Source organism: Seriola aureovittata, chromosome 20 (genome assembly GCF_021018895.1).
Source record: "Seriola aureovittata isolate HTS-2021-v1 ecotype China chromosome 20, ASM2101889v1, whole genome shotgun sequence".
In the NCBI taxonomy this organism is placed as follows: Eukaryota; Metazoa; Chordata; class Actinopteri; order Carangiformes; family Carangidae; genus Seriola; species Seriola aureovittata.
This window is the reverse complement of record NC_079383.1, coordinates 15623936-15651779: the sequence shown is the minus strand read 5'-3', so window position 1 is coordinate 15651779 and position 27844 is coordinate 15623936. Positions and strand designations below refer to the sequence as shown.

The 27844-nt window shown below is 39.7% G+C and overlaps 1 protein-coding gene and 1 long non-coding RNA gene across 3 annotated transcripts; one reads left to right on the top strand and one right to left on the bottom strand.

Moving 5' to 3' along the window:
• Positions 1-5318: 5318 nt before the first annotated feature.
• On the bottom strand, positions 5319-16438 carry htr5ab (5-hydroxytryptamine (serotonin) receptor 5A, genome duplicate b). The gene is made up of 3 exons (XM_056363814.1): positions 15729-16438; positions 11480-12261; positions 5319-8619 (listed from the first exon to the last, which is right to left on the bottom strand). Exons 2-3 carry the CDS (start codon positions 12185-12187, stop codon positions 8287-8289), a joined length of 1041 nt encoding a protein of 346 aa, XP_056219789.1. The 5' UTR covers positions 12188-12261; positions 15729-16438; the 3' UTR covers positions 5319-8286.
• Positions 16439-19283: 2845 nt separating this feature from the next.
• On the top strand, positions 19284-26223 carry LOC130161494 (uncharacterized). Of its 2 annotated transcripts, none has more exons than XR_008826158.1 (4): positions 19284-19356; positions 20142-20278; positions 24596-24642; positions 25776-26223. It is a non-coding gene; the product is annotated as an uncharacterized LOC130161494 (long non-coding RNA). The 2 variants fall into 2 exon arrangements; XR_008826159.1 differs by lacking the exon at positions 19284-19356 and adding an exon at positions 19366-19485.
• Positions 26224-27844: the final 1621 nt, after the last annotated feature.

The following is a 27844-nucleotide window of genomic DNA, read 5'->3' as shown; positions in this document are numbered from 1 at the left end:
CAATAATCAAATGAGCACTGCAGGCAGCATTTAGAAATTGCTGAAACAATATAGTATGAGGGGATACAGAAAGAGCTACATGGTGACTGACCAGCTGGTGTTAACAGCCATAATACTCTTTTCTTGATTATGGCACCTTGGGGAGTTATTGAGTCCCACTCATTTTCTCTACTGATATTTCACTTTTAATTCAGTTTTTAAAGCAAATTATTCAAATTTCAAGCCTTCTGTATGTAAAGCACTCAGACCTTTTATTATGGATGTTCCTCATTGATAATATATACCCAAAAAGTGCATCCATTTGATGTTTCCGTGGAGGATTCGCAATTCAGCTCTAATCTCCTCTGTGATTTAGGTTGTATTGAGTTTTCCTGGGCTCGCAGAGATAACATGTTGCTAAGTGCTGCAGCCCAAGAGGACATTTTAACTGAAAAGTGGGCTGTGTGGAGTGGAGTTGGCGTGGACCAACTGCAGCTATAAAAAACCCAAGGCAGAAGTAGACAATGATGCTAAATACACACTGTGTTGTAGATTGTCAGCAGCCAAAAATGTCCAAAAGAACTGCATTTTTCCATCATGGGAAGAAGATGTTCATGTTGTTCATATTTGAATAATCTATATCATAGTTATATAATCAATGAACATGATTTGTTATAATGGGATTTTTGGATTTTGATTCATGATGCTGCAGATGACATGAGAACAGCACACCATAAAGATCATGATCTCATACAAATTCAGGTTTTAAGACCTTATTTAGCATTTACTGATTTGTCATCTATCTGCATTAATTGCGATTTCACAATTTATTTGTTATGTGCTTCTTAACAGACATCAATGATATGCTAATTCAACATTTCCTCGTGCTGTTGGAATCACCCAAAAACAGCCACAGCAGAAGCGGGACCTTACAGGCAATAAGCTGGCCAATAAAACTTACCACTGCTGGCATTTCCACAATGCACAATCTGTCAAACACCCTAATGAAAATGCTACAAGGGCACAAAGAGATATTTTTACATCTTGTGGATACTTTCAGCTCTGGAGTGAATACAAATGTGCAAAATGGATAAAATGCAGATAAAACTGTCTTTTATCTGTTTGAAGAAAATATGCCAAAGCCAGAGGTGTGATGAACACTGCATCGCATTTAGATTTAATCTCAAACAAGGATTTGCTGATGTTAATGCAGCTCCCATAATAAAAAAGGAACCAGTTAAGCTTGTACAGATGTATTCCTTCCACAAAATGCAATAGCAACAAGCTAGAGAGAATGTTGTTTTTTAAAATTCATCTTGGGAAAACACCAAAAAAGTCATGTTTTCAGGGTCTGAAAATGAAGTAATGGGGTGTTTAGGGCAATGTAGTTGGTTTAGTGTCTGCCAATGTACCACAAGCATCTCTTGAATATGAATGCACTGCAACAATAGAATGCAAAACAAAGGCTGTTTTCCCCTCTGAGACTTGTTGTGGTATAACACATGAGCTGTAATGCGGGCTCTTGTTACATCTGCAGAGGTTGGGTCAACATGGTTTCTTAGGCAGCTCTAAATCCTTGTTAGGAAATGCAGCCGGGGGAGATTTTCACCATCAAATCCTGAGCGGGCACAAGAAAACCGCTGAAGCTCATGGTCACGCTGTTTTCACCGTCGTTCTGATCATCAGGCAGGGCAATCAACCATATTTTGTTCCCATGCAAAAGATCTCATTCATATTGTAATGTTTCTTCAAGGGAATTCAAACCAGAAGCTCTCACACTGGGTGTGAATAATGTGAGCCATGATAAAACAACACCGACACGCACATCATCAGACATCAAAGTGGTGCATTCAAACATCCTCTGGGCTGATTGAGGTGGAGGGCATTGGCGTGGACTAAATCAGCTGAAAAAAATGAACAGAAGGAATGACAATACATATGCTGATCCTGACCAAAGTACCACACACTTATGCCAAAACTTGACATCACCCCCTTCTCACTCCTGCCCTCAGGCTGGCTTACTTGCCAAGTGAAGTGCCTTGACACAGCCTTATCCGTGCCGTTTCACTGAACTTTGCTGGACTCTTGAATGTAAACTGTGCCACACAATTCGAGCCAGAGACTAAACCGATGTAGATCAGACAAAACAAACATTTGAGGTTGAAGTGAACATAAGCCTTGACATGTAACCAGTTTTGAATAGAGGGCTTCATATTGTTTCTCTTAATGGATGCCAGGTATAAAGAGTTTTTTAAAGTGGTAAGACAAAGACCAACGGACTTGCTGAAGATGTATCAGGACTTTCTAACATCTACACTTGCCTTTTATTTGACTTAGAACTTATAGACATCCAGTATAACCTGGGTGACTGAGAAATCTTCACAGACATGTTCAGATATTTCCCTCACTGTCTTGGTGCCATAGCAACAGAGCATGAGACGGTGTTGTTTTATCTTCACTGCACTGAGGAGACATTGAGGAACAGGGGAATCACCTGTGACAGTCCTGCCGTGGAATGACTGAATCCCAACACAGTAACCACTTTGTTTTATTTCTGTGTGACTGTGCGTGTATCTTATCGGCGTCCGCATGCTTGTGTACCTGATGAGCACATGGTGAGACTTCCCGCAGCTTATCATTTAACCGCTCTGAGCAGTCACCTCCTGAATTAGTTTGCTCGTGATTTCCAGCAATCTCAAAATTACAACGCCACCTGCTTAATCTCACCGGGTGGCATCCTTCTTGTAACAGTATTTAGACTCATCTATATGTGCAACTTTTTTTTAATTTTTTTTAACTTCTCTCAAAGGTCTGCTCTCTCTCTTTGTCTGCATTGGTTTAACCAATCCCACTGAGGTGTAAAATAGAAATTCAGACAGCCAGACAACACAAAAGATAACACTGTTTCTTTTTCTCTCAGTCCACCGCAACCCGGTAATAATCATATTTTTGTTGCTGGTTGCATGGAAAGGATAGTGGATAGTGTGGATACATACTCTAGCGTGCCACTGTTATCACAAAAGGATGCATTACTTTTTTTCCCCTTTTTTTTATAAAGGGTTTAGAGGGTGATAGAGATATTCAGTGCTTCCATTTAAAATGTAGTAGGCCTATCCTAATTCATCAGCGGCACTGTAACACAGCAGGATGTGCTGAATCTTCTTTGAGATGCTGCTCACATACATTGTATCAACTATTCATAACCTGGCAGAGTGAGCCATTACAGTGAGTGACAGCACCGGGGTCAGAAGAGAGAGGAAGCACAAAAAAAAAAATTGTAGAACATAAGCAAAGGATCGATGTTCAGAGCAAACAGATGAATTTACTTATGTTTACAATCTCCAACAAAAGACCGATGATGGCGGTGCTTAAAGATTTTGATGACAGTGTTTCCCTCAGGTTTCAAATCCTGCCTTGTTTTTTCCTTTTGAGGCTGAAGGGAAACTTTATTAAAGTAGTATTTTATACTCACATGAAATATGCTTCAGAGCCTGACTATGAAGTTTTATTATTTTTTCATTTAAAATTATGGGTACATTTTACTCATGATTCTTTTATGTGTCTGGAAAACATGGTGGAAAATACTGTTTATGACAGCTGAGTTGTTTTTGTTATTTGTCCCAGCAGCCACGACAAGACAAAAATCCTTTCATGTATAAAATCCCTCTTCACAGGCTTTTTGAGAAAAGATTTAAACTTGGAAGAAAGTGAACGTTTCACCTAAATTTTAATTGTACAGTTTGGCATTGCTCTAGAGATGGCAATGTCGGTCTGCTGGCGCGTCGCTCGGTCCACCACTTTGGTCCAGACTGAAATATTTAAACATCAGTTGGCATTATATCTGCTAAACATGAAAATGTTAGCATGTAGCATTTAGCTCAAAGCGCCGCTGTGCATCAGTATAGCATCATGGTGCAAGTGTGGCTGTAGACTCTTGTGGAGTCTTGTTTTATTTCTGAACAAATTTCTTCGTTTCTGTTTAACCCGCAGCACATCATCACAGTTCATGTGTTAAAATATGAAAACAAAGGAATTTAAAAATCCACTGTCCATCCAAATTCTGTGTCAAGGTAAAAAAAAAAAAAAGGTTTATCAGCTTCTATCTCCCCTGGAGTATTTCAGAATTTCCAAATTTCCATTCTCCTGCACTCAACTCTGTTTTGCCCTGACAGCCTGAATTAAAAGCAAGCAGGGAGTGGAGGGTGAGTAAGTGAGAGTGAGCGCTCATTCAGATCACACATACATACGCTCACCAGGATCCTCTTATCCACAGTCCTGCTGTGCAGTTTGTATCAGTTTTGGAGTAAACCGAGCTGTCGCAGAATAACAAGTGGAACAACAACAGAGTCACGCAGTCGATGTGGCCTCACACAGGAAGAGACTGAGCCCACTTTGTTGTCAAGATACAGTGAGGACATCTGGTCTTGTCTGGTCATTCTACTCTCCACATGCACTCCACTCATTACATAAGACATTACTATTCTAGTGTTACCAGAGGCTAGTGTTGGCAATCTATAGGGATGTCTCTGTTTATATAAACTGGCTGGGATATTAGAGTTCTACGAATGTAATGAGAACATACAGTATGTGGTATAAAAAAATCCAAGTGCAGAAAGATTACAGATACACATACAATAGGTGCTGTTGAGTGAGTGAGTTAAAGCATATTAAATGAAAATCTTTTGTTATTAAAGTGTTTGTGTGTGTGTGTGTGTGTGTGTGTGTGTGTGTGTACACATATTTGGCCACATATTCCATCTGTTGTCATATTTATGGTGACAGAGTATATTCCACCACTGGGCATACTGTATGTCATGGGGCGGCTTGTTGCATCTATTTCTGTAAGACTTGGTCGCTAAAGGTTTGCCTTGCCAGAGGCAGCTGGTTTTAATCCTAAGTCTGTTTAGCCAAGCCACATTTTCATGCATGCTGTCTTCCCTGAAAACATGGATGGATGTGTTCCTTTGAACAGCAGCAGGCTCATTCCTGGCTCTGAAATGCATGCACTGGCAGTGGCACAGCAGAGAGATAGGTTATTCCAACGCCTATTTTTAAAATGACCTACAGTAGCTGGGAAATGATCTTCATAATTAAAGCTAACACGAAATTCTTTCCCCTTTCATTCTCTCTTTACCCACTTATAGTCTATGCAGGGTTGTGTGGGTGTATGTATGAGTGTGTGTGTGTGTGTGTGTGTGTGTGTGTGTGTGTGTGTTTGCAAAAGATTGTGTGTCTGTAGCCAGCTGTTAGCAAATATCTAGCAGCATGCCTCGTGGCTCAACCTGAGTAGCTGCTACTTTCATAAGCGTTCTTGTCAAAGTGTCAAGCTTGACGTCATGTATCACAAATTAAGCGGATGTTTATTGTAAGTTTTATCATCCAAGGCTTATGTGGAAGAAAACATGCAGACACTGAAAAAAACACTGACACATTTACACATGATGGACCATTCAAAATTCTACTTTTCTTGGGTTTTTTTAAAGATATGAATACGTATGAATTTCCAAGAAGTGCCTCTGACAGATCTAATGGTCTTTCATTCCTTTTCTTCTTTTTTTATTTTTTTTTTATCTCTTTTGTACATGAGAAATGGAAACATGGATGAATGGTAAACATTACTGCAACACTTTTTTCTTTCCTTATTTCCTGAGATGGGTCGTCACATAGAACAAGACCTAAAAGGGGCGAAGGCTGAATAATCAACCGTCCTCGGGGCAATGTGGAGAGCAGTAAGAAGTCATTTAAATAAGTGAATCCCGCTGAATGGCATTGACTCAAGTCAACCAGCAAGTCATACGATTAATACATGAAAGAAGTGCCAGGCGAGAACAGACCGGTGCTGTCATTTACTTCACCCTATCTGAAAGAATGTAAGAATAATGATTACCATTTTTGTCTGTATGCATTTCAGTGTTTCCCACAGAATATTATTACTCAACCATAACAATTTGTGGATTATTTTTTCTTTGCACTTATATTTATGGTCCTTCATTGTGATATATTACATTATGATATATCTGTTCTACTTGATAATGTTGTATAGTCTGAATTATTTATTTTTTACTATTACGGGAAAAGGCTGAGGTCAGCTAGAGACCATGTGCAGATTCATAATTAATTAAGCCTAAATGGAAAATTACTCACTTTCCACATCCATGCAATTCTTTTACAGTCTAACTTTGTGCACAAAAATCTGTTAAAAATTATTTTAATGGTAGCATTTAATCCACACAGTGCTGCTGTCCTGTGAAAACTATGTATCTCTGTTGATACATTGCCATGGAATTTGATATCCATGGTCCCAAAAGGAGGAATCCTATTGCTTTTCGCACAAAACTAATATTTCTACGAGCCTCAGTTGTTCTTTGTTTTGCGCTAATCAGCAAATGTTAGCATATTAGCACGCATAACTAAAATGATCAACATGGTAAACATCATACCTGCTAACAGCTGCGTGTTAGTATTGTCACTGTGAAAATGTTAGCATGTGATTCAAAGCACTGCGCTGTGGTCAAGAGGTTGACCTAAACACCATACTAAACTAAAATGGTGAACGTGATAAACATCTGCTATACATTAGCATGTTAGCATTGCCACTATGACCATGTTAGCATGCTAAAGTTAGCATTTAGCTCACACCATCACAGCTAGCATAGCAGTAGCCTCTTAGTCTTTTGAAGGATTTAGTTAGCTCAAGATGAAGATCATTTTCTTGAACAATAGGAAGACTACATCCCTCAGTTTATCTAAAGAATACAGAATCACCTAATTTGGAGATGCACAGTTTTCAATGGACAGCGACAATAGCTAGTATGGACAGCTGCACAGCTGCCTCTTCTCCCATTAAAAAATATGTATAAATAGATAACATTTTATGAGATTTGTGCAAAATACTTTGCTGTTGCTCTCCAACAGTAGTTCAATTACATATAGCACAACTATTTGCTGAGGATACATTTGTCATGCTTGAGTCCACACATTACAGTATATTTAACAATACAATGAAGTTTCATTTACATATCCTATAGTGGTGTCCACCTCCAGTATAAAGTGGTAATTTGTGCAGGGAATAGGAGGGTCACATAACAAACCCACATAAATAAAATAAATACCCACAACTGGAAAACATCACTAGACTCAGCACAAGTTTTATGTGCTAAGCCCATTAGGTATATTTGTATTGCTTAACATTGGCTTCTCTTAGTCCCATACCTCCCCAGGGACAGTATAACACTATAAGTCATACTTTAAAACCTATATCGTCTCAGCACTTTAGTTTCCCTGTACAATAAAGCAACATGTGTCCCTATTAACTGTCTCCTCAGGCTATAGAATGGGTTGTTGTGATAATGCTTTAAATAGCTCAACACCAGTCCACACATCTTCTGTATCTCATAATTACTTCGTCTGAGGTGAGGTGGTCATTTGTGGCCACTGTTACTCAATAATGCATCCATTCAAAGACGATGGAAATGATCACTTGTGCTGCTGTTTTCCTGCCATCATAAAAGGCATGAGATCGTGTGGGCGTATGTTCGAGGAGAATTGCTCTATAGCTAGTCAGCATCAGAGGAGAGACTGCATACAGTATTTACCTAGAGGAATGTATGAATAAATTGCATGTGAAGCCTGACAGTTCATGTGTACCTAGCTATAAGGTGGGGGTCTCTGAACATTTTACCACCTTACTGGAGAGATTTCAGGTCCTACAAATCCTTCCTTTCTACAATCAAATCACATTTTTTACTTTGAAATCATATCTTCCATGATGAGCCTTTTGTTGTCTAGTTTAGAAAACGATCCACAGCTTGTTCCTTGTTTATTATTTATGAGGTTCATTTTGTTCAGTTCTAAAAGCCTTTTCTTGAGCATTTCTTCCAGCTCTTCTTTGAAATTATCCCCAGCAGCCTCACACATGATGATGAAAATGTTTACGAGGGAGTTAATATGACTTTCACCCTAATAAGCCTGAAATGACAGAGAGAAAACCAACATGTAGACAACGCTGTATCCGCTCCTGCCACAGCACCACCAATTTATTCTTCTTCTTTGTAGATACAGTATTTCAAACATCTGTCTTAGTCCAGATGTGAGGTTACTACAGCATCTTAATAAACAAAACACGACCTAAATAAAAATGTCACATTTTTAAAGACAGTTTTTTTTCCCCAGACACAGTTCATACGTATCATCCACCTGGGCGATGATGGAGTGACAGATTAGTCCTGGTCTGTCTGGAGGAGTAACACTGTGGAGTGCGTGCTGGTGTAGTGCGTCAGCTGAGTATGCCAAGTCTGTGTCTATGTCTCAGCGTTGTCGGGAGAAGAGGTTCCTCAGAGCGTTGTTGTAGTTCTTATTAAAGGCGGTGTATATGAGCGGGTTGAAGAATGAGTTGGAGTAGCCCAGCCACAGGAAGATGCTCTTCCAGATGGGCGGGATGTCGCAGGAGCACAGCGGCACAATGAGCTCGGTGATGAAGAAGGGAATCCAGCAAAGTACAAACACGCCAATCAAAATGCCTACCATCAGCGCCGCCTTTTTCTCCTTCTGCTCGCGCCACGTGTCCCCATCTGTCTGGAAGGTCACGGTGGCGTGTCGCACAGTAAACACCATCTGTGGCTGCTGTGTTTCCTCCTTTACCTGGTAGGCAGCCGATCAGACAAAGAAAACAGTTAGTCTATTGATTCATTAATCAATCTGTCAACCCGGTTAGCATGAGAATCGGAAATGCAATATCCTTTAACAATACAGGCCAAAGAAAAGCAGTTACTGAAGTGAACATTTTGCGGCTGCTCAACAAAAGCTGGATTATACGCTGCTGAACAGAACTGTGAATCAACAGGTGGATCAACAATCCAAAGCTTATTCTTTCATTTCATACACACATACACACACACACGCAACACAGAGCATGAAGCTGGAGCCGTGTCTTAATCTGCATTATTTTCAAGCAGCCAATTTTGTGGCATTTCACAAACATACTGCGCAGCCAGGAAAAGGGAAAAGAAAATGTCAACATTTATCTGCTGACTTTCTCGTCTCTTTATTTGTTGCCTAGCGCAGCTCAAGGCTGACTTTTATTTTTTGTTTATCAGGTCAAGTCGTCCGGGTCCTTCTGCAGCAAAACAGCTTTTATAAAAATGTGTCAGAAATAAGAGTACAGACTAATACTGTAAACTGTTTGTTTCTGTTGGATATCTAAACAAGAAACTGCGCAGGGACGGAGGAACTCGTCCACTCTGGAGTAAAATTTGTTAAAAAAATACGGGTCAGCGGAGGCCTAACTGATAAGATGGATGAAGCAAATCCATTTACAGCAGAGGCCAGAAGTTAAAAGCATAGTGCTGTTGGGAAAGCGGGTTCATATTCAATGGATGGTTTAAGACACCTCAACATTATATACTAGATGATGCAGTAGCTAAAATGGGCACTTAACTGCAAATCCCCCTTTATACAGCGGATCAACGAACTATGATGTGCCTTCAACCCCAATCCCATTACCTGATAATCTTTTGTAATATTATCACCTTAAAGTCGACGTGCCGACAAACAGGCACATAAACACTGTCCTCTGTAGTTATTTCTGTACATCTCTCTTTTGTCTTTTGCCGCATTTTTATAGTGTATTCCTGCTCCTGTGTGCTTGCACATGACGCCACCTGTCATTACTTCCTCATACCGAAAACAACAACAGAGGATTTCACATTACCTTCAGTAATGAGTTACATAACATCTAGAATAATTCTTGTGTTTTTGGGTGCTTTCTGCTCCGCCACCGCGGTTAAGTTTAAGGTTAAGGTTAAGGAAAGACTGTGTTCAGGCCAGTAATGCAAGGTGAAACTCTGTTTTGCTCTCTATATGAAAATACCTTAACATTTCTGTTAGTGTTTGAATTAAACCAAAACTACATAAAGTGCTAATTAGACAGCTTTAGAGATGCTGGTAGGTGCATTTAAAAAAAAAAAAAAGAACTTTGGACAGAGCTGTTTCCCCTTTGCCTCCAGCTAAGCTAATTATGTGATGGCTCTAACTTGACACTGACAAGGAGCAGGAGAAAGAATGTGAATCACGTTCTCCAGTGAGATTTTCTGATGAGGCCAGTCTCCGATGTGCAGATATGGCAGTTTTTTTTCTACCTTGTGAATTTTTCATCTGCTTCTTTTATGTTAAAAGGGTATAAGTAATCAAGAAAGAAAGACAAGTGTACTTTATATGTTGAAGGTCAGGTAATTCAGTCAGGAAACGAGACTGTTGTAGAGTAAGAATTCTGTCAGTTTTTATATTTTCAGCGACATTAACCATTTTCTGAAACGATATTTTACGTTAGTGTTGAGTTATTTGTGCAACTAGGCCAAGAATTAGTAGAATCATACCTGTCAATACACTCTATTTCTGGTGTGGTAAGTGTATATGTGCATGTCTGAATGTCTTTCAGTGGGTGCTGTTGAAGGATGAGAGCAGGAGGTTTATTATCTTGGATGTTAATGCCACCCGTAATATCTCGGCTCCGTGTCGACGCTTTGCAGGGTTCTGTGCCTCGGCTCTTCAATGTACGCTGGGAGATAATGAGAATAAACTTTGGCTGGTGTAATGAGACATGTATAAAGCTGCTGGTATGTCTGCGGAAAGCAAAATTACTTATAAAACATATTCCGTTTAATTGCTGTAGCGACAAGAGCGATTGCCTGTGTAATGAAACTTGACATAAAAGTCAGCCTACGAAAGCAAAAGGAAGAAAAAACACAGAGCTAATTCATTTGACAATTGTTCCTCCTTGACCATGTGATCCTAATTTCAGGCCAACTGATGTCATACATACATAACTAAGACTTCAAAGTACATGCATTACATAAAAACTTCACTTAGTATTTTCTGTGTACCTCTTCTTCCTTCGGTGGATTATTGCCAGAATGTTCAGACACTGGTTTTCATAAATAGCTTTTCATAGGTGAAAGAACAACATGTCTCTAAAATGTCTAAAAGTAGCGTAATATCTATCAGTGACGTTTTTTTTTTCTGAGAAATTGCATTTCCCATCATGGCGACTGGTGAAAAGTGAGTGCAAACACAATTTTCACAGGGAAAATTTGCCTGATTATAAATTCACCCATGCTTGTGGAATAGATCTAGCCCTTAGTGTCTGCTGATTAGAGAAACGCCAAAACCAGAAAAGGTGCAGTGGGTCATTAAAGATGCTGGAGATGGTATTTATAGCCCCTCTACCTTCTGCCTACGCACATTAGCAAGCCGCTGGTGATGAGCAGGATGGCTTCAATTATTTGTCCGTATGCTCATACATCAGATTCTTAGGTTTCCCTGATTACTGATGAAAAGCTCATCAGACGAAATAATAAATAATTGCACAGCAACCCATATTTGTGGGTCAGGGGCATTAGCCAGTTGATTTGATATCAGAGGGGGAGGATAATGATAGTGTGACTTATAAGGATGAGGGGTTATAAGAAGGAAATGGATTCTAACAGAGAAAATGAACAATCACCTCAGCCATTGGTGTGATCGTGTTGGTCTTGCGGGAGCCAATCCGAAACTTGGCAGCCTTGTAGATCTTCCAATAAACAAACAGCACCACGCACAGAGGGAGGTAAAACGCTCCGAAGGTGGAGAAGATTGTGTAGGACGGCTCCTGGCTCACCTGGCACTTCATCCCCTCTGAGTAGGTCTCCCCCCAGCCGAAGAGAGGCGACAGGGAGATGATGGAGGACAGCAGCCACGTCAGAGCGATCATCACATTGGAGATTTTTTTGCGTGTCTTGAGCGTGTACTCCAGGTGCCTGGTGATGGACCAGTAGCGGTCCAGCGCGATGGCCGTCACATTCCAGATGCTGGCCGTGCAGCAGAGCACGTCAAAGGAGATCCACACCTGGCACAGCACACGGCCCAGTTTCCACAGCCGGCCGTTCAGCTCATGGACGAGACTTAGAGGCATGACCAGGGCGGCCACCATCACGTCGGATATTGCCATTGAAGCCACAAGGTTGTGGGGGACCCGGTGGAATGTCCTCACCCTTAGGATGGTCACCAGCACCAGCAAGTTCCAGACAAAGGTGGCCACCGCTAGCATCGCCAGCAAAGTAAGAGTGAGCACACTGAAAACAGAGAAGGGCCGGTAAATGTTTCCCCCCGAGTCATGGCCGTCCAAAGCTCCACTGAAGTTGGCTGTTAGTATGCTGGTGTTGGGGTACGTCATGGTAGCTGCTCACGGCCCCCGCAGCCAAGGGCCAAGACGATTCAGACAGAGTTTCTGCAGACAGTTGATGCATTCTGCAGCAGGGAGAAAGAAATGGAAGAAACCGTTTCAATGCGACTGTTAGCTCTCGCACAAAAAATACCATTTGTATTTGTATGTGCTAAAGGTTAAAAATGCAATACTTACAAAAAATGTACTGCTGGGTTTGCACCATTGTGTAAACGCACCAGTGTATGTCACCGTGTCATTCACAAGAGAGCAAGTTTAATGATTTGCTCACAATAGTAAAAAGCACTTGAGTTTCTCGTTTCAGCTGTCAAGCAACCTGCCTACAACTTTCAAGTGCAATTTCATCTGCTGTGAAAAAGGCTCAAAAGTACTCTGGGACATCTCTGGGTCTGGAAAAGACCATAAATATTCAGTTTCATCATCCCACTGCTGTCCTTTGATTTGCATGAAAGTCAGGCCTCTATTGCAAAAATTAACTGTTTTTTAAGTGGAGTCTTTTCTGCTCTCATTTGCTCTCGTTGGGGGAACGTCTCATTTTCATATCCAATAGAGAGATCCCTCTGTTAAGTAGGATTGTGGAGTTTCACGTTTTTTTTAGGTGGTTACAACGAGTGGCATCTATTTTCACTTTAAGCAAGAGTGTCTGTTGGAGAGATACTCACGGAACTGCCTCGGATTCCAGCTCTGTCAATACATTCACAGGAGAGGCTGGACAAGTTGCGACGTCTACACGACAAGATCTTCAACCGTGCGGGCACAATGCATCTCAGATCACCAACCACCTCTAGCTAGTTGTTGTAAAGTTTGATCTTTACCAACGACAACTGCTGTATACACTTGCAAGTGGCATAATTAAGCAATTCATATTTTATATGATTCCAGCTATCACATTAACTAAAAAACGTTGAAATCCAAATTATGCAAAAGCATTTGGCTATCCTCAGAAATCCGTAATTTTGTCCAGAATACATTGTTATGTTAACGAAGACACATTTGACTCACATTTTTAAGCAGCATCACTGGGGGCATTAATGATTTCATGCATCGTGTTTTGGAAAACATATTCAGATGTGCCTGATTTGTCTAAGGATGTTAATTTTAATCATTAATCATGATGCATTATTTATAAATGCCCAGTTTAAACTTCTGCTCCTGCTTTAACCAATTCCTAAAAACTACTCTAGCTTCAAACAATCCTTCCAGGCTTTTTAAAAATACTGATCACCATTTCTTATCTTGACCCAGTGTATCTACCTTTAGAGTGGAGTTTCACCCGTGATTTTGAATATCAAATATAATCATTCATTTTGCATGTTTTCTCCTGTGACATTGTCATGAGGGGATCTGGATGACTTGCTCAGGTTTTCTTCCCAGGCTTCTGGGTACAGTGCAAGTGTCCATAATGAGTGTAGCTAATGCATATAATTCAGTTGATATAATTGGCCCTAATTGAGATTGATTTAAATTGCAAGATTTACTCACCAGCATAATATTCTTGTAGCTATCTGGCTCCTAATGACATTACTTTTAGCTGTATTATTGACGCATTATTCTGTCTGATGAATAAATCAATCAAGTGTTTTTTGAATTTACAAGTACATGTTGATTTTTCTGCTGGAAAAAAAAAATCAACAGAAGAAGAAGTTAAAATACATATAATGCTTTATTCATGTTTTTACACCCATGGGGTCGTGTCAGATTGATCTGCTTGTTATCAATCTCTGGGCTTCATCAATAAGGCCCGACGGGTAACAACAATACGAGCCATGTCCCTGTCAGCCGCAGTATTTATGTGACATGTGACACTGTCTCTTAGCATCACAAACCATGCCCTAAAATCAAAGGGTCCAGCCAAGCACACCCATAGGCCCCGCACACTCTCTTCTCCCCGCTCCTATTAACAAGCCTAATAGCCATGAAATTGGACAACCGTTATGAGGGGAACAGTCAATCAAACATGCGGCATTTAGCAAAGCCATCCCACAATTTCTCTGCTGACATCACAGGCCAGGTGTCTCGAACAGCGGCTGTCTTTCACTCTGTGAAAGACAGACACACAATGCGGGAAGGCGCAGGAAAACACATGCAAATGCATTTTAGTGAGAGGAGTGAGAAGGGAGACACTGATAGACAGGAAGACGAGAATCGTGTTCACTTCTGTCAACGGAAAATAGCTGAATACATTTACATCTCTATTCTAGAGGGGTTTTTAGATGGATGTATGGGTAAAGTGTCACTTCAGGTTCGGTCGCTGACTGGAGACTTACAGGTGCCAGCTGGTTCACTGGGCATATTTGCTTGAGAACCTTGTGGGGATTTCAGTTTACTGCAAGAAATTAAACTGGGACAGAGGTTGTCATCTCATTACCTATCATAAGGTCTGTGCACTTATATTTTTTAGTGCAAGTAGGAGGACAGAGATAACAATGGTAGTTCTAACAGACAATTTTCATGTTACTGCTACAGCTGCAGCAAGGAGATATTTCCAGTCCCCATATATTTCATTACAATTTCATTATCATTTGAAAATGACCAAAGTAAATAAATTCCTTTCTGAGTTTCACAAGCCCTTACTGCAAAGCATCACTGCACCAGATGCTGCAGAAATCAAGATGCTGTTCACTGTTTCATGGGTGGCCACAAACTTAGATCAATGTGTTGTTTTATTTACTGTTATTTCCAGCCACACCAATGTAATCTTCTGAAAGAAAAAAAAAGGAAATTGTGAATACTGTGTTATGATATTTGCATATTGTTTCTGCTTCTTCTGTTTATATATTCAGGTTGTTTTTTTTTTAACACCCTTCTCTGCAGTCATCTTGCTGATAAAAAAAAAATCCAACAAAGCACTAAAAGCTGCCAGATGCAATATCAGGTAAAACAAAACAAAACAAAAAAAACCCAGCAAGAATGTGAATGGCATTCTCTTTGTGTAAAGCTCTCCATTCTGAATAGGCTGTACGCTCATTTGTTACACTATTCTCTCCAAGGAGAGTTTTCCTGAGGCTGACATTTCAGGTGGGGGAGGTATGTGGATGTGTCCTTATAATAAGGCAGCATGAAGCAAACCTTTAGTGGAGTGGTAAATAAGCTGTGTATTTAGCAGCTCTTGCTTTTTATCTGTGGTTACGAGGACCATGATTTCAAACCTATGCAATGTGTCTCTTTTAAAAAATTTTTTTTTAAACCATTCAGCTATAACTCGTTGAAAAAGAAAACGACATGTACCTTTGCTTTACTGATAGAAACTCACACTTTATGAGAGATTTAAATGTGAGTGTTTTTTTCCCCCATGGATAACTTTCATCATTCAACATTTACAATTCCCCATGGTGCACCCATTGCCCCACGAGGTTTCCTGTATGCACTAGACTCTGCTTATAAGATGATAATCAGCCAAGACACTTGTTACACATCATCTCAGACACACGGCCTCACTTGTAAATGTTATTTCTTGTTTGAAAAGAAAACTCGGCAACCAACGGTTCATATATATATATATATATATATATATAGCCTATATATAACTCACCCCATCAACAGTTCGGCACGCGGCAGTCCTGCACGAGAAGATCTCTGCTCGGTCTCAACCTCTCCATCGAAATTCACTTGGCTGCTCTTGTCAGAGGACTGATTGAAACCGCCTGGCTCAGTGTTGATGACAGCGGAGAGACACCTCGCACTGAGGATACAGAGGCGCTGGAATGAACCACGCACTGGATCGGGAAGGGGGAACTGGCAAACGCTGCGTTTTCTGGGCATGTGGGAGACTTGAGTGCGTGTGTTGTTTTCTGGCGTGCACTTCCCGCGAGCAACAGCTTTTTCTTTACAGAGGCGTGCGGTGTGGCAGAGGACGATGCCTGTGTCTCCGCACACTCTCGGTGTTGCTCAGAAAACGTTCCCTCCTTTCCCATTAGTCTTACTCCGCAGTGATCAGAGGCTGCACGAGGAGACAGGTATCCTGCTGATTTATGATGGATGATGCATCCACGCGACCACCTATGAAACTCCCCGGGTATTTCTCCCATCTCCCGCCGACTGAGATTAATCCACATTTCCCGCAAAGTAATTCAAATCTCATTTGTTGGCAACTTGTAATCAAGTTTCTTCCGATTGGGTTCTATCTGGAATATCCAGTGGGACATCTCCTTTGTCCCGTGACTATGTCCTGAGAACATCTCCCTGGACAATACATTTAATTAAACCATCATAGTCGCCTCCTGCAATGAGACTCCACTTACAGGAAGAGAACACTGAGACTGTTCAACAAACCATCTGTCCATTAACAACCTGCTTTAAAGATGTTTTCATTTTGAAAATAAATGATCTTGCTAATGACTGATAATTACCTTCTCTAGCAACAGACATGGAGCTGAAGAGCAGGGAGGCTGATCTAAAAAAAGATCTATGCTTCCTATCAGACTTGATAATGTCAGGCAGTTACTGTGAAGGTAACTGACATTCAGCTATGTCCTATAATATAACACAGCACCAGCACAGGGCAGTGCCCTGACTATAAACTGGCTGTTTAGTGTCATAGAAACTACAGTAACTGATAATAAATGGAAACACATATAAAAGTTGTTGGACCATCATAGAAAAAATAGAGCCTGTATTTGTTGCATCACAGCCGGCATTAAGTCCCATATTAAAACACTGCATGCACTTGGGTTTCAGCTGCTACTGCAGTGTAAATGTCACAGTCAGTGGCTTTACAGTAACTGGTCACCAGCCACCTCTTTTACCTCAGCAACCTCGGAGGTTACAATAAGTGTTTATTGCTGCTTGTGTGAACACTTCTTCCTAATCCACGGGATTTGTTTGAAACACCTGTTTAAAGAGAGTGAGTGTGGTTCAATTAGTAACCATGACATATGCTGCTGCATGCATGTTAAGGCACACTAGGAGTTTATCACATCATCACCTGCTCGAGGAAAAACATATTTGAGAAGCTGTAGTGCCCTTTTCCTTTCACCTTCCCAACCCCTCTAATTACCCCCCCACCCCCACCCACTTAACTCCTCCATACAGGTGATGCTGCTGCACAAAATCAAATCAGCTTAGCAGTTAATTCTGCAGTCACTGCTGAATAACCTGCTTTGCAAAATTGTGTCTTGCTAATTATAGGGCTATGAAGGCACTAATGCAACCTGTTTAAAGTGTCAGTGCAAAGCGGCCCCTATTAAAACAGATGACATACTTGTGCTTCCAGCTGTTTAGCTGAAAGTGCACTGCAGTAAGCTCAGATGAAAACACTGGGAGGGCTCATATCGTGCAGTATAGTCTCTGTCTTCACAAAAAAGAAAAAGTGTGAACACTAATCAAGCTTATAGTATTTAAGTCTGTCACCGGAAAAATCACACTGTGTGCTGCTCCAAGCAGATACGACTCACCTTGGTCATACTGAAGACAAGCATCACACTCCCTCTGCTCTCAGGGGTATTTTTTCTCTCTGCACATTACTGTAAATCACATCTCTGACCTTGTCCCTCCAGACTGGTCTCATCCCCATAAATAGCTAGTCATCAATTATTCCTATTACTACCAGAATTTAACACTGTCAGCAAATACAACTTGATGTTGTAGGTGCTGGAAAAATGACCAGAGAGAAAAATGGGATACAGTCTTGGATCAGGGACTTTGGTGCTAAACCTGCCACATAAATTCAGTGATGTGCCTTAGGGTCTGGCCTGCAGTAATTGTGCAATGAGTGACTGAATGTTAAACACAGAGAAACATGGGGTTTCACATAAGGTCACTTTCTGTTTGCTGTATATGATCCAACAATGTCACATGTGAGTCATACGTATAAATGTGTTTTAAAACCTGGACTGCTCTGATGACGCAGTATCATGATCTATTGAATCTTTCATTGGTGCATTTGCTTCCAAGTGCAGCTCCACACCACTTTGGTAATTGTAGCATCGAGCTGTTTATTAGCTGCTCAGTATTTTATTTTATTTTTTTTACACACTTTCATGTTATTAATTTCACATGCAGTAGAAAAGCCTGTGTGTAAGATGTCCTAAGGTGACAATAAATAATGAAACAGGTTAAATGTGCTGTGGAAGATAAATGGCTAAACGTTTGAACTTGAATTCTTAAGGTTGACGCTGTCAAGCTCTACTGTCACTCCTTCCTGAAAGTTAATGACATCTGTTCGCGCTGTACCACCCTCTCCTAATTACAGTATCAGTGTGTGTCAGTAGTTGGCTGGGGCGAAGTAGGTTCAGACAGACAAGGTGTTAGGTTGTGATGTGCTGAGGCAAGCAGCACTGGCCCAGTGGATGAAGGAATAGAAGAAGTGATTCAATGGGAAGACGGAGGAGAGTGGAGGTCCTGTTTGACGAGAATACACAGGGAGCAAAAAAAAAAAATCAATGTTCCCAACTAGTGTGTGCTCAAAAAAGATTTTTTTTAAAGGTTGACTCAATGTGACAATGACCTCGGGTACAGGATGCATTCCAATAACTGCACCACACCATGTACATCAACAGTGTGTTCTCTAACCTGACAATATCATGCAGTCTAATGATGTAGAAAAATATAATTTTTGTGATTCAGAGAGATGTTTGTGCACGTCCGTGGTGAATACTGATGCTGTTGTGTTGTTCTTTTGGATTACATTTTGTTCCTGCCATTGCAAAACTTACTGTCTTGCACAGGCATTAATTTATAATAAGTTGAAACTTTTCTCTGAAATTTGCTAATACTGAAATGGAAGCATTATTTTGTAATTGTACCTTGTTACACACTAAAAATGGGAAATAGGCGTTGGAAATATTTGACTTAAGAAACAGTTAGACAATAAAAAAGACTCAGAACTTGGTTTTATTCCATTTTAATTACTGTCCAGCAACATGAACCTGTAATCTGAAGATATGGCAAGTAGTACAGAACAGCTTGCATGGTTCTTAAAATCATATTTTGCAACCATGTGTAACCCATATATAATACATGGGGGTACTAAAACCCTATATATTGATTAGGAGTGTGGTTGCCATGGTGGTTTCATGTTGTTTCCCGTGGGAGCACAATACACTCTGCACACCTAGTGTAGGTAGCGCTATGTGCTGTTTCCGAAAAGCCCCTCACTTTCCCTCGTGACCTCCTCCTGAAACGGCTTGAGAACGTGCTACAGATCAGCTAAAGAATACTTGGTAGGAAACACCACAGAAAACCCTTGAATATTTATATATGTCAACGCTAATAAGCTGTTATTTTATTAGAATCCTGACTGTGAACTTGAGGGACACAGCTTCTGTCGAGTTGTTAGTGTTGAAATCCCGGTGAGTTTTAGCACACATTCTTTGCTAGTCTGTTGCTAGCAACTGTGATCAGAGATAATACACGATATATTTCCTGTCTAATTTCAGATACTTTTCACAAAAAGCAGTCGAGCTAATGAGAATTGTTGTCTAATGTTTGCAGTGTACTTTGGTGTGTTTTTTATAATTGTTTTAATGTTCTGAGAAGAAAGCTAACGCTAATCGCAAGTGCTTATCGCTAACCGTTGGCCCTCGGTTAGGAGGGTATCGTAGCGCCAATTGCTGGTTTGAGTTGTTGAACAGCTCCAAGCTGTATGAAATATATATATGATAATAAAGTAAAGTAATAGAAGTAAAGTAATAAAATATATAATAATAAAGGCCCATTGTACATATCCCATTTACATTACAGCCATTTGTCAGTGGAGATAACTCTTAATGTTGTAGTACAGTTGTATTGTTGTTGAACTGAGTTGTATGTTGGAAGGTTAATAGTGATAATTTAATTCATAAAATTTGATGTGTAAAAAATCATAAACATATAATATTCACATATAAAGAGTAATTCATTTCATGTTAAATTAAGTATATCCTTAGTTATTGGTTATACTGCACATTGAGGTCTTATGTCAGACATAGAGAACAGAGTAACTTATCATTCTGCAATATTTGTGTAGATTGGTTTTTGTTTACCAGATAAAATCTGTGAGGAATCTGTGATGGTGAGCCTAACCTGTGAGATTGTGGATGAACGTGGAAATGGTGTGTCCATAGAAGACATCTGACCAGTTTGATTAATTCACATGGACCCCAGGTAAGGAAGCATGCACACTATTAACTCTGCCCAGGTAGTAGTACTAGTCACAGGTACAGAACATCCAACACACACATCTGCACAGGGACAAAGAAACTGAACTCTTGTTTTTCTGACTCCATAATTTCATAGGAGTGCTGGAGTTGTGGATTTCAATATGAAGGGGACTGATCTATTTTTGTATTTTGTTTATTATTTTCCTATTTTGAAAGAGCTTTATCTTTACATTTTTATTTCATGTAGTTTGTGTACAAATTGCAGCGCTGTGTAAATTGTATTATTGTCTGTGGAGCCATAAATCTGTCATCTGTTCAATGTCATTTTATCTCCTCTTGTGAGTTTTTAAATGCAAACTGCTCCTCGAACCTAGGCAGATGTTTGAGGTTTTGAACAAAATGCTTGCTTTGACAACTGCTGGATAGATTGTCATGAAATGTCGTACACACAGTTATGTTTTTCTCTCAGGGGATAAGTCCCTCCTCCGGCAGCTAGCTTGCAGCTCAGCACCGGTCCGAGATGGGGCCAAGCTAGCTGCCTCCCCCGGCACCCATCTTATCTTAAGTCCATGTTCGAATTTTTACCTTTGGCACATTATCAGCTCGGTGTTGCAGGGTTCTGATAACTCCTAGTTTGTGTTCCAGTGGTTTGTGAGAGTTAGTAGGTACTGGTCTGTGTTGGTGGGTTTCCTGTATACTCCAATGTGGAGGCTCCTGTCGTCTTCAGTGTGCGTGAACTTGATGTGTTCTATGAAGGCATGCACTTCCTGGGTTTTAATTTTGACCCATGTGTCGTTCATATATCTGAACCAGTGGCCCAGTGCTGTTCCTCTGAAAGAGTTCAGGTCCCTGCTTTCTACTTCTTGCATGCAGAGGTTTGCTATGATGGGAGATACTGGTGAGCCCATGGCACTGCCATGCTTTTGGCTGCTGTACTGGAAATAGGTGGTGTTTAGGCAGAGGGCCAGCAGTCCGCCTATCCGGCCTGGGTTGAGGTTGGTTCTATTGTTCAGGGCGGCAAGCGTTGCCTTACGATTTCCATCGCCTCCATAGTTGGTATGCATGTAAACAAGTTTTGTGTGCAGGCCGTTTCTAATAAACTTTTAAATCGAGTGAGTGAATTGGGATTTAGAGTGTAGGGTATGCACGAGGAAATGCAGCTCAGTTTCTCTCTCTGTACTCACCTCCACAATATGACTCACATTTTAAACTTTTTTTCACTGCTTCCTCTACAGTTTGCATTCTTCATCCCTTTCCCCCTTTTTTCCCCCATCTCTTCACACTAATTCAACTGCTTCTTCATACAAATTCAAAGCAGTAATACAATTAAGTTTTAGCTAAACTAAATTAGAACAGCAGAAACCAGTAATCCCACTGCAATTTCTGAAGAAATTGCAGTTTCTAGTTATCATAATGTAATTGTCACTTGTGTGTAAGCTGTGATGATTTTAATTGTCACTATGAATATTTTTTTATGGACCCCTGGATGAATAGCAAACAAGCACATATTCTTACACATCTTTCTTTAATTGGTGAGTTGTGATTTTTACCACACACCCCTCTCAATCAAATATCTTCTTTATTTCCTCTCTTGAAGTTGTGGTTGATGCACACAGTTTGTCATTCCACCTTAGTGATCTCCCCTGAACTGTTCAGCCGGTTCTTAGTTGTTGCACATAATATAAGGGCCAGAAGTGTCGATATTGTACAGCAATCATCTTGATAAATTGCTTTGACCCTGTGTCGTGCTGTCAACTTGAAAACTGGAAACACTGCTATGTTACTAGCATTTCAAGCAGCAGCAGATGGCAGATTGAAAGTTAACAGGAAGAAATGGTCAAATTGTTACTGCAAGGATATATGATGTGTTGCTGTCAACATCAATGTCAGTATACAACACTTTTTCTTCCAGCACTTATTTATTCATGAGTCCTGACACAAGTTAGCTGACTGGGTGAATCTGAGAGATGCTATTACTATTTGTTTTCAGCGGAGTAAATATGTTCTTAAAGTGCTATTTTCCCTTATGGTGTGTACTGATCTGTCAATTTATATGTGGATTTATCAGGCAGGGAAGGATTTCCTTGTCTCTTTCCTCTTGCATTTGAATGACCACGATGCAGATTATATATTCAGTCTTATTCACACCTTTCCAAAGATGACACATTGAGTGCAAAGCATTTCGAAAAACACAATGAGTCAGTGCATGCATTATGAATCTTTGGTCACTTCACTCCCTGTGTGACAGGCATTATAGATGTCTGTCAAAACATGAATCCACATGTCTTTTATCCTAAATGAATTCCCAGTTCAAACTCTCGAGGGAGAATCTGATTGTTCCAGATGGGTTTGTCATTCTCTCAGCTTTTTAATTCAAGCGGTTAAATGCCAGTTTGTGTTGGGCACTTCAAAGCATCTCAACCTCACCATAGAATTATTCTGCACAATAATCTCCTCTGCATTTATCACTTTAAAATGCTGTCAATGAATTTAAGCATAAATCTAGCAGAGACAACTGGATGCAGTTATTTCCATTTTTAATGTTAAAACAAATCCGTCACTAAATACCTTAAATAATTACTATCCTTTGAATAATTGAAAAGAGTAGCTTACACATAAAACAAAAGCTAATTTGATCATTTTAATTTAATTATTCTTCAACAAGAATTTATAATTGAAATAGTTAATGAACTGTTGAAGTCTTTTTAACTGGAAATTGTCTAATTTCAGATCTTATGCCTCAAGTGATCCCCTGACTCATCTTTTAGGTGAATAGCCTGAGGTATTGCCCTAAAAAAAATAAGGAAATTAATAAAGCACTCAAGGTCATATGCCAGGAAACTCATAGGAACCATCTGTCTACTGCTCCTAGGGACAGGCCAAGGTAAAACAGGCTGAAGCTTCATATTTCTTTAAAATGACATTAGCATTTTCATGTGCAACAGTGAATAAGTGTGGCTTAGAATTACAATACGTTATCTAATATTGCTCTACTACAGTCAGGAACCTCTTTAAATGTACACTATTAGGTTGTTTGTTAACATCTGTGTTTTCAGTGGCTAACACACGCATGTTTCAGCTTCACTGTCAAGGCCTGTTGATTTCGCTCCTTTTCATGTGTCTGGCACCTGGGCCTATTTCCTCCAATCCTCCTCTCACCTTGCTCAGTGAAAAATAAATTACACACACACACACACACACACACACACACACACACACACACACACGCACACACGCACGCACACACACTCAGAAACTCACACTCCCTTACACACACCCCACGTATCACATATCTTCTCAGACAGCAGCTAGTGTGTTGGGAGCACTTCTGCAACAGTATGAAGGGCCCTTTAATGTGTAATTTGCTGCAATCAGAGACCCTGGACCTTTGGGGTACAATGAGTCAGATACTTGAAACTGATCCCTTGCCAGACGCCATACAATAAGGGTATACTGTCCTATTTTCTGTGTCTGCGGTTGATTTGCCCCATTGGTTTGCTTAAAGTGAAGTCACCAGTGACACATCTAATTTAGGAAGGTGAGCCTGTCATCTTCCTCAGTCTAACTTGTGGATTGCAGCTGAGCTTTTGATCCTGGAAATGACTGGAAGTCTACAGTTGCATCACCCAGTCTTCAGTCCTTTGTTATGCTCATTTGATGTAACATAATATAGAATTTTTAAGTTAGACACTCTGCCACATTGACACAGCTTGCAGCACTATTTCAAGATGACATTTGCTTATTTACTGTATTCTTCTGCTCATGTATTGGTATTTTCCTTGACATTGAAATTAGATTTTAACATGTTAAGATATATTGAGCATAACAAATGTAATCACATTAGAAAAATTATCATCATGATTTAATAAATGAAGTTTATTTTAGCTTCGCTGCCACATTGGACAAGCAAAATCTCCCAGTGGGCAAAGAGTGAATACAGCCATGGCATAATGATATTGATGATCCTGATATTTATTAACAACAAACAGCATCGACATCAGCATAGATATGAACACTATGAACACAAGAGGTCAATAAACTTGCTTTTTTGGGCGATTTGTGTGCTGCAGAAACAAACAGCATAAACACATCCCAAATCCAACAGACATGGAGCAACATTAGCATCGTGTTTCAGCCCAACCTGCGAATGTACGCTCAATAATCCCTCTTTCTTTAGCTTTGTTTTGGTCTCCACTGACATAATTAACAGCTGCTAAGTTCTCCATTTTATTCACCAGCTAGTTGCTAACTGTGTTTGTATTCTGTCTGGTACTGAGCTGGCAGCGTACAGTTGGTTTATCAGAGCTTTTTTTGCCTTCAGGGTGCACTTAAAGCCAGTAGTGGAGTTTTTCCTGTCAGCTTCACAAGGTAAGCGCTAGGTATTTATGCTAACATGCTACTGTGGGTTTTGTTTTTGTGCTTAGGTGATTAACATTATGGTTCTTGCAGTTAAAATGCTTTATGATCTGTGGCCTAGATATTGTACTATGCTGGATGCTAAGTTTTAGCTAACTTCAGCTTTTTCTGGCATCCTCGTTTACACTGGTAGGCTAATAACTGTGTCTCATTTGTTGTTTTTGCTGAGTTTCTTTTTCATTGGTTGTTTTTTTTTGGCATGTGAAATTATGATGCCTTTACACTGATGAATTGCAAAGTGCTGAAATATGAATACTCATGTTACAGAGTGTTGTCAGCGTTATTGGCTGAATTTGTTTCGCTGCATATTTCCCTCTAGGTTATTGTTATTTGTTTTGAAGGGTTGCTTACAGGCTCATTGCAAGCTTGGGTCTCTAGTTGAGAATAATATTACATATCGGGTGAAGAGATGTAAATATGATTGTATTACTTAAAGCCTATTTTGATAATTATTCCCCTGCAATAATGACTTTAAAGGAAACTCAGCAACATATAGAGAAGTATTTTACTAATGGGTTTATGTGACAGGTTGCTGTGGTATCATCATAATTAGGACATCTGAACCTCTTGTTTTGTGGTTTATGATGGTGAAACATTTAGCAGTATGTACTGATGGTCATCTGCTGATCAGATTGCATTGTCTGCTCCAAGCCATGAATATTTGTGAATGTGATATTCATAAGGAATGCGTAATGTAGCCTAGACGTTTTGATCCATCTGTAGTTAAAGCACTAGTTTACTCTTATTTGCTTTCTTGCTTAGGGCTAGATGAGAAGATTGATATCACCCTCAAGTCTGTCCACTAAATATGAAGCTTTCGCTTAGCTTACCATAAAGACTGGACACAGAGGGACACAGTTAGCCTTTCAATTAGGTATTCAGTCATTATGGCTGCTTTCATTTAATACGCAATTTAAGATACGTTTGCTGCGCTCATGATGAACTGAAGTCGAGGCGATGCTGACTAAACAGTGACACCCATGCATGAAGACTCCTTGTATTTTGACATAATTTCAATATTTCTGAATCAAATATGAAACTAGGCTGCACTCTCAAAATACTAATTTTCTTGTTTTATTTTGCAGTGTTTCAAGCACAAGCCATCTTCAGTTTTTTTTTTCTTCCAGCTGGCACTTTTGTTTATGCATCTTTCAACATTCAATCAACTTAGCCCTCACAAACCCCTGGCTGACCGTGTTGTTTTTCTTCTCTCACATCGCAGAAGCAGAATTACTTTGTTCACCTTGTGTGAAAACACATGTGAAAAACATCTGTAGACATATGACAATCACCAGTTGTCAGCTGTTCCGCTCTTGAGACTGCTTCTAAACATGCTGCACTGAATTATATATCTGTCTTTTTAAAGTCATTTACAGACTACTAGAGACCTGTGTTCACTCTAATTATGGATCCCTTAATTTCAACTGTAAATTAAAGTCTTTATCTTTTGATTAACATCAACAAGTTCCTTGTTGGTTTGCCTGCGTCCTAGAAAGCTACATTTGTCATTGCTCATCCGTACTGACAGAAAAGTACGACTAATTAGTCAGATCTAGTTTTTAAAAAATCATCCATTTAAAATAATAATTATTCCTACAGATTTCACTCTTTGGCGTCTGCTGTCCCCATATCTGGACTGAGTGGGTTTGTCTTAAATATGGAGCAATAGGAGTTGGGGATTACTAGCTAATTAGTGTAACTGTGTCATGGGATTAATTAATTCAAAGCATTTACATATATTCTAATTGTTTTACCAGGCTAATTGGCATCACTGTGCCACTTTTGTATTATTTGAGGGTTGTTGAAGTTTGTTTGCTTCCAGTTTAAGCCAGTATGTCAGACTTCAACATGTTGTTGCTGTTGTTGTTGTTGTTGTTGCTGCTGTTGCTCTATCAGCTGTTTAACATGTTGAACCAGTAGAACAGAAATTCATTATTCAAAACTTGTTCATTGGAGAATTGGTACAGGTCCAACATATACTGTGCTTACTGTAATGAAAGCAGTGAGACACCTGAAACTTGGTAAGTAAATCTAAAAATAAGTAAATCTATTATGTAAATTGTACATAATAATAAATATGGTAATCTGTTGGATCACTTAAACATAAAATTAGAGTTATAAAAAACTATAGCAATATAGTTTATTTAGGAATGAAACCACTCACTCTCTTGAGTGGATTAGATAAGAAACAAGTCATATAAGACAAAGTTGGTTAGAAAATTTCTTAATTTCTGGTTGTAGCTCCGATTTCAAATACATTGTTTCTTTTAATAATTTACTTTCTTGTCATTTTATACTATATCTAACAAATCCTGTAAACTGGGAAAATCTATTCTAAATAAAAAGAAAAAACCTAAAACAAAGACATTCCCAAATAGAGTGAAACTATACTACTACTAAATTAAGGATCCATTAATCCTGAATGATTTCACAAATTAAATAGGAGTTTTCATGATAACAGTCTTAACAGACGGTCTTTCAGTGTAGCATATGAGGCTTAAATCCTGCTAAGAAAACCTAAGCAGAGCTCACATGGGAGCACAGTGAAATTTGCTTGAACATACAGTAAAGGGCAATGTAAAGCTCTATTTTAAATTAAAACATTAAAAAGCACCAAAAAGGGGGTCATAAGGTCATGCTTACGTATTAAGTCACCTTGATTACTACCACCAACTCACTGTTTGTTGTTTCCAATAGGCTGAAGACCACTCATTAAAATGTTACAGATAATTGATGCTCATCTGTGTAGCCGAGCATGCCTCAAAATTCCAAGCTAATTTAGCTGTACCCTGCAGAGTGAGGGGGCTTGAGTGGGAGGACAAATTGGCACAAGGTAAGACTTCTTTTCCAACCCAATCTCCTTTTCTCTGCATAATTATATGAATTAAATTAATTGGGGGAATGCGCATTTGCATATCTAGGTTATTTCTCTTATGGAGGAAAAAGTCTTTGGAGAGTATAGAAACAATTACAAGGCTGCCAGACGGTAAAACACCTCCATTTCCTCCTTCACGTCTGCCGTTTCTCCCAAGTGCTTTATTCCAGGGAGGATTCGGCCTTAGCACTCTAGAGGAATGATGTGATAACACCACAGTGCAATATGTGCAGGAGTCACATCCATGAAGCAATTTAATGGACTTTGCAGCTACTTTCA

What these genes read in the sequence shown, in the direction of transcription:
- htr5ab (XM_056363814.1), bottom strand. Translation starts at nt 12,187, where the DNA reads ATGACGTACCCCAACACCAGCATACTAACAGCCAACTTCAGTGGAGCT. An exon ending in CGATCACACCAATGGCTGAG is followed by an intron (nt 8,620 to 11,479) that starts GTGATTGTTCAT and finishes GCTGCCTACCAG; the next exon opens with GTAAAGGAGGAAACACAGCA.